Here is a 7,341-nt window from a genome sequence, read left to right on the forward strand (position 1 = left end):
CTGTGAGCTCCAGGTTCAGTGAGAGGCTCTGTGGAGGGATCAGGGGGGAATGCCATCCAACGTTGGCCTCTGCCTCCATGGGAGCATACAAAAAAAAAAAAAAAAAAAAAAAAAAAAGCATGCACTAAATAAATGAATAAAAAAGTGCGTATTGAGCATCTATTATACGTTAGCCACTGGTGTAGGTGCTGCAACCAAATTAGCAATGAGAAAAACAAACAAACAAAACCACCCCCAGGACAATGAAAATGTGCCGATTAGCTCCTGTGGTTGAGGCGGGGCAGGCTTCAGGAGGCTTTGCTGAGATGACCTTTAGGAAACAATCTGGGTGATCAGCCGCCAGCCCAGGGAGGTAAGGGGACAGAGAATGCAGGTAGAGGACTGTGAGTACAGAGGTTAACTCAGGAACGGGCTTGGCCTGTTTCGGGCAGGGCAAGAGCCCTAGGAGGTCAGAGCCACTGGGGTTGATAAAGTAGGCTGCGCAAGGAGCTGGTTAGTTCTCACTGGGTGGGAAGGGACCAGAAGTTTTAGCCTGGGCCGTGACAAGACTGACATTTCAAGCCAGGTGTGTTGTGAGCATGAACCACCACCTGGCAGCCCGAAGCTGGGGAGGCTCACAAGCACAGTGCTGGCCTCAGCTGGCCCTTCCTGCTGCACGGCGGCAGCAGCAGGTGTGGATAGGTCACTGAAGTCTTTGGTGCTGGCAGTTGGCAGACTTGGTACTCAAACCCCCAGCCCTTCTGGTCTGAAGAATATCAACTCTATTTCTATGACATCAGCCCCATCATACCCCTTTCTCTTCTCCCTTCCCCAAGACTTCCTGTTTACTCCTTCACTCTCACATTATATTACTGTACTTTTTATCGGCATAAATAGAAACTTGCTGGGACCTCACTCTTCACCCCTTCCTTTTAAAGACAGGGTTCTATGAATCCCTGGCTGGTCTTGAACTCCTTATGGAGTTGAGAAGAACCTTGAACATCAGATCCTCTTGCTTCTACCTCCCAAGTGCAGGGGATTGTGTCCCAAGTGTACCCGTGTGCTGGGGATTAAACTCAGGGCTTCCTGGATGCCAAGTGACCTACGTACCATTTCTCTCATCTTCTAAAGAGGGTACGTTGGTGCCATTTTTCTTCCAAATTTGCCATTTCCTTATTTATAGCAAAGTTCTTTATCAATTCTGCTCATGTTCCCTCCTCATGAACTGCTCCAATGAGTCTTCTATGGCTACCACTTCCCTGAAATAGGGCTAATGCAGGGGTCAATTCTCAGTGCTTGTTTTAAGGGTGTGCAATCCTTTCTGAAGTAATTGCTTGGCCACATGTGGAGACCCCCCTTCTGGCTGTCTCATTTCTCACCAGACACCTGTCCACACCTGGTGCCTCCTCTGTTGGGGAGCTTGGGCTTCTTGCAACTTCTCCATCACACTCATGGCTTCATCTGGGCCAATGCCACGCCCTCTGGACCGCGTACACCGGGAGTTGGAATTCATCTGCTTTGATCTCCCTCCTAAACCTGAGGCGTGCCTACTCATGTCTTGCCTACATCTCTTTTCATGTTGAGAGATAAGCTAAGCATGCTAATTCAACCCATGGCGGCCCAAAGAAAAGTCTGTCTGCACATTGGCTTCAGACCTATTTTCCTCACTCTAAGCCAATGTCTTTCCTTTGCTGCAGCCACAAATGCCAGTCCTTCCCGAATCGCTCCCTCTCACACCCCACCTTCTGTCTGTTAGGCTGAGCTGACTCCTGTTTCCACAGGTATCCATTTCTTCCATCCTAGTCTGAGCTACCATGAACTCCTTTCTTCGATACTGTTAGCGGTCCCTTCCCTGGCTCCATTCTGTTCCTTTTAAAAGGCGACCAAGCCATTCCTTTGTTTCCGTTCCCTAGGGGTTCGTCACGTAGAGGAAAAGCCACATAGTTCATGCTTCCTCCCTCCCTCCCCGTTTCAGCCACCCTGACCTCAGAACTCCCCAGGCATACTCAAGGCAGCAACTGTTTTTCACGTCCTTCCCCTAGGTGGGTATCTACCTCATAGTGCCACCTCCCTTTTCTTGCCAATCTACTTTCAATCAGACTCCAGATCTACTTTATTTCAGTTCTTAGCACACAAACATTCCTTTGGCTTATTAGCTATCTCTCATTACATTTAGTTCCTTGAGAGCGGGAATTTATTAAAAAAAAAAAAAAGTTTTACCTGCATGGGTGTGTATGTACCACATATATATTCCTGCTGCCTGCAGGGGCTAGCAGAGAGTATCCGGTCCCCCTGGAACTGGAGTTACGGACAGTTGTGAACTGCCCTGTACAGACTGGGAAGCATGCCTAGGTCCTCTGCAAGAGCAACAAATGATGTGAACGAGTAAACCCCAAGGGGCACCATTTTTCACTTTTCCTTCTTGCTCATCACCTAGAACAATCAATCCCCTGGTCTGTAACGGAAGCACATTGTTGAATGCACGAATAAATGAACGAACAAGCTGGATATAGGAGGGAGGTGTGGCCAGGACAGCATCTAAGCTTCAAGTCTGAGAGAGTGAATCCACAGTGAAAGGGGCAGCCTGGAGGGGCCTAGGTTTCACGGTGCAGGGGTAGCTAGAGTCATTTTGGATATATTAACTTGGAAATGTCCTTTAAGAAACTAACAGAAGACACATTATATACACTATATAGGCAGCTGAATATGAATCTACGTAAGTCTGAATGTGGGAGGCCACTGGCCTTATGAACCAGGTGGGCTCAAGACTGGATCAAACTCTCGATTCGACCAATATTTAGAGTGAAGTAGGCGCTGAGGCTCACAGAAGGGGCAGGAAAGAGAACCCAAGTGAGGACATCCGTAGTCCTGCTATGGAGGATCTTCCACTTTCCATCACTATAATTCACCTTCTCTGTTTCCAAACAGCTCTCCAATCCTTCCCCAGGACTCTGAAACCCCAGGGTGCCTGTCACCCACAGCTTCCCTTCTCTTACTTGGCTTGAGATTCCTTCCTCCTCGACCCATCCCCACCCTGTCATTCAGGAAAACCTTTGATTAAGACTTCTCAGTTTATTCAAGTCCTAAATCTGAAGAACAAATGGAACTTGACTAGTTCTTTTAAGGTTTGGGGCATAGCCCTGAAGCAGGACTTTAGGAGGCCACCTGGCACAGTTCCCTAAGACATCTGACTTTCCTACTCTTTTGAGATACTTCAACACCACCTCTCACTTTCTGTTGTGACTCTTTTAATTGAAGCCATCTGTGAAGATAAGGCTTCCAGTTTCCCCCATACCTTGTCTAGAGACCATAGTCATCTAAATACTGCCCTGGTGTATTCTGGGAATTTTCACAAGGATTCCAACTTGAACTCCAGTTGCTGAACATCTATTTGATCAGCAATTCCTGCCTCAACTATCATTCTGTCTCCCTTTAAATTTTCTCACCAGCACTTTTACACCCTCAAATCACATACTTCTGAATTTCTCCTATGAAAGCACAAGCCCCTTGGAAGCCAGAGTACTATCCAACTCCACCCACACTGCCTACTGGGACCCATTTCATTCCCTGTGGAAGAGAGTACGGTTCCAAGGCGCTCCCCTTTCTGTTAAATGAAAGGGTAGAGCATACTTTATGCTGGTGGAAATAATCTGTGCTGTAGAAAGGAAGGGGAGCAGAAGGCAGAATACAGGCACAATGGAGAGCTAGAAAAATGCGAGAAAATGAATCAGAATTTGCGGTGACACTTTTCTGTTGGTAATATTCAATTACTCCTGGAGTCCTGGCCTGTAAAGAGGGGTGCTGTGGCCGTGTTCTGAGAGGATGGCTGCCTAACTATACTCTGACCAAAGAGACTGACCAAAGGCTGTAGGTACATATCAGAACTCTCAACACATTAAGGCTTCACCATAAAAATGTTTTTCCATGAACTAAACCATGACAACCCCAGGGTGATTTTTGAAATAATAACGCGGCAGGCAGATTTCTTTCAAGTACTATATAAACGAAGAATGACATTTTCATTAACGCCTCTCTCTCTCTTTTTCAGGAACTATGTGAAAAACAACATTTGTTTCATGAGTCATCACCAAGAAGAATTAGTGCCAACACGGCTTCAGAAAAGCAAGCCCCGAGAGCGGCTCCCGGAGTGTACAAAGCTGTGTGGACGGGGACAGCCACAGCAGCCTTCTTCAGGGACCTAAGGGGCTCGGATCCTTACAGATGGTGCAGGGGCAGCACTTACTGGGGGGTCTCTGCCATGGTTTCTCCTCAAGGGCATGGAGAAATTTTACACGGACACCCTGAAGCTAGAAAGACCGCCTTTAATTCCTCTTCCCGAAATGGGACCTTTGCGAAACGGTACACAAGGCGCCACCAATGCCCCCAATGTATCAGGTAAAACCAACCGAAATCCTGGCAGATTCAATACCTTCTACCTTCTCTTCAGTGCAGCCTTTTGAAAGACCACATCCTAGCGACGAGGCCAGCCTCTGCCTTAAGCCGTCTGTGTAGGATGCCGGTCACAGCTTCATGCTTAGACACGGAAGCCTTCAGGACAGGCACTTAGCCATCGTGGCCTCTGAAGACACTCCTTGCTCTGGGTCTTCTGTCAACACACTGTGGATGGTTCAATTGCACCTATGTTGTAGATCAGGATGGTGTCCTGGGTAAGACCCTCGTGACAACTCAAGTCTGCCAGCACCAAGCTCACGACGCTAGTACACCACATGTAACGAAATACTAGTTAATCAAAACTATTCTTTTATAAATTTTATGTCAAATTTTTAAAATGCTAAGATAAACCATTTTTCCCTTTTTAAAAGTGATTAGAAAAGTCAATTTAAAAATCCTGGGACCATATTTATTTAGAACTAGTTTAGTGAATATTAGAAAAGGAATCTGACATGAGGTTATTATTTATCCAGATCTCTAAGCAGTTAGGTTTAAGTTATAAAGTCAAATCTATAAAGACTGCGTCCTGGGAAGGCGCTTGTGGTAACCTGTAGCAATCTACAGCTTTCTGTGTCCTTCCCACTCCTCAGGAATCTCTCTACCTCGGGCTACGGCAAACTGCCTCTCAGTGCTCACTTTCAGATAAATGTACACAGAATAAATGGACACCCACATCAGGACAGGTCCCTCTGTCTTTTCTGTGATGTATACTGATAAGCCATACCAGCAAGGTGGGTTTTAACCCACAGGATGCATTTCTCTAGCCTGTTTTTCCAGTTGAATTTTAAGATTTGACAAAACATCTCACCAACAGAATTTGCATATGACAGAAAAACCTGTGATAATCTTGACTCATTCAATAAACTACAGATGGTACACAAAAAATAACCCTTAAGGTACAAACAGCCTAACTTGAAAAATAATTCAAAGAAATATTAACTCCCCCAAAAGAGCCCCAAATCCCTTAATTTGGGATTTTCTTCCTTTCACTACCAAATGGTCCCGGTCTGATAGAGAGGTCCATGGCCCATCCCATTCCCCTCTAGTAAAGTGGAAAGATGAATCTACACACAGCAGCAAAGAGAGCAGTCCCCGAGCCTCAGGGGCATGATGGGAGGGCCTGGTTCTGAAATGCATCAGCTAAATTAAAGGAGGCAGGAAGGAGCCGTGAGGAAGGGAGATTTAATCTTGATTATGTCGTGGTATATCTCACATCACGTAAGAATGTGTGCTGTTTTCTGTTTGTTGTGGGAGGGGAAGGCAAGGTGTGTTCTGTAGAATATCAATTTAAATTTACCATATCTGGAATTATATGCCACGTTAAAAAAACCAAAAACCCAAGGCAGGTTATCAACCTAAGCTTTCTTCTTTTTTTCCCTCCAAGTCTGAGATTAAGATACTTTAAAAATTGTTAAATGATTTTAAACATATATTATAGACACACATATTTGGCTATTTGGTATTCCTTGTGAACGGTCAAGAAACGAGCAAAGGCAGCGCATTACTAATGACTTCAATGTAAGTATCATAAACGTTCTATTGTCCTCTTATTACCCCAAGAATGGAACTAAGCACTTTGGTTTTCAAAATAATGTTTCACCCAGTATTAGCCCCGCCCCACCCCCAGCACATGAAGCCTTTGGTTTTCAAAAATAAAAAGGGGGAATACTTACACTCTGTATGTCTATATTCAGTTTTTATTTATATAAAAATGTTACAGTACTTGTAGAAAAGCAGGCGACAAGAGGCTCACTCGCTCCTTCCCAGCTTTGTTTAGGGACTGCCCAGGAAGCTGCCAGGTAGTGCCCACACAGCAGGAGCATCCAGACTCCAACATGCTTTCTTCACCCCTCAGACCATTCCCAAGAGCTTCAGGCCGGCCTGGCTTTCAGGCCGCTCAACACCGAACACGTGACGTCATTTGGATCTGCACCTTCCCTACAAGTCTCTGCCTCACGTCTGTATTTCTGTGTGTGTGTGTGAACACTGCTAATCAAACAAGTGGGAAGACCAGAGAGCTTTTAGTCTACCTCTAACTGCATCCCCACCCTGCCCCCAAGGTATTAGGATTTTGGCTAATGATCTTAAAACAAAGCAAATAAAAAACAAATAGAAAAATTGAAGACTTAAAAAAAAAATCACAATTAACTATGGGAAAAGCAAGTATAAAAGGTAGCCTTTGCTCCTACTTTTTGAAGGAGCGAAAGGCAGGGTATGGCAGCTTTTAGAAGACAAAATTGACTATAGAATCCTATGTACTGTTCAGTGCGGTGCTTAAGCTAGCCTTGTAAGAGGTTATACTATGTAGAAAATGTACTAAGCACAGAGGTTTAGATGTTGCAAGTTTTTGCAAATATTTCAAACTATATTAATAATTCAGAGTTTCATGGGAAATAGTTTAGTTTATGTGGAATCTAATTTTTGACTCCAGCTAGCTCATTTGTAGGTAAACCCACTACTGCTTATACTAACACCTGTCTGATCCTGCCTTTCCATCCAGAGCCCACACATTGGTGAGGGCCATGTTTCCTACAAATATTCTAACCTTTAAATCCGCACTCACATACTCCAGTCATCCTTCACCTCCACTTACTAAGACAAAGGGAGGGCAGAGACGAGCTTGCCCATGGCTTTCTGCTTCAAGCAGAGCTCTAACTACACAGTGGCACAGACACAGCTTGTGGGCACTTCTTGTTAAAACACAATGTTAGCAACTTCCAACAAGACTTGTGGTATAGCCTTGAGCACCAACCTAAGATCAGTAAGAACCTCAACTCCTTCTACATCTCCAGCGAGTTTCTGCAGAGTCACAAAGCTAATACGAGGTAGAGCCTAGCACAGCTTCCTTCCTATGCCCATCGAGAAGAAATGGCCTCTGTAAAACTACAATTCCTTCGCTTTTAAAAGTCC

General features: G+C 45.0%; 1 protein-coding gene across 1 annotated transcript in view; it reads left to right on the forward strand.

Moving 5' to 3' along the window:
- Slc2a12 (solute carrier family 2 member 12) overlaps window positions 1-6,108 on the forward strand; it is a 58,307-nt gene extending 52,199 nt beyond the window's left edge. Inside the window, exon 5 of the mRNA XM_052751169.1 lies at window positions 4,028-6,108. Within this exon, the coding sequence (XP_052607129.1) occupies window positions 4,028-4,181 (154 nt within the window). The 3' untranslated portion in view covers window positions 4,182-6,108. The remainder of the gene's footprint in view (window positions 1-4,027) is intronic.
- Window positions 6,109-7,341: the final 1,233 nt, after the last annotated feature.

Source organism: Peromyscus californicus, unplaced genomic scaffold (genome assembly GCF_007827085.1).
Source record: "Peromyscus californicus insignis strain IS unplaced genomic scaffold, ASM782708v3 Scaffold_22__1_contigs__length_63687245, whole genome shotgun sequence".
Lineage (NCBI taxonomy): Eukaryota > Metazoa > Chordata > Mammalia > Rodentia > Cricetidae > Peromyscus > Peromyscus californicus.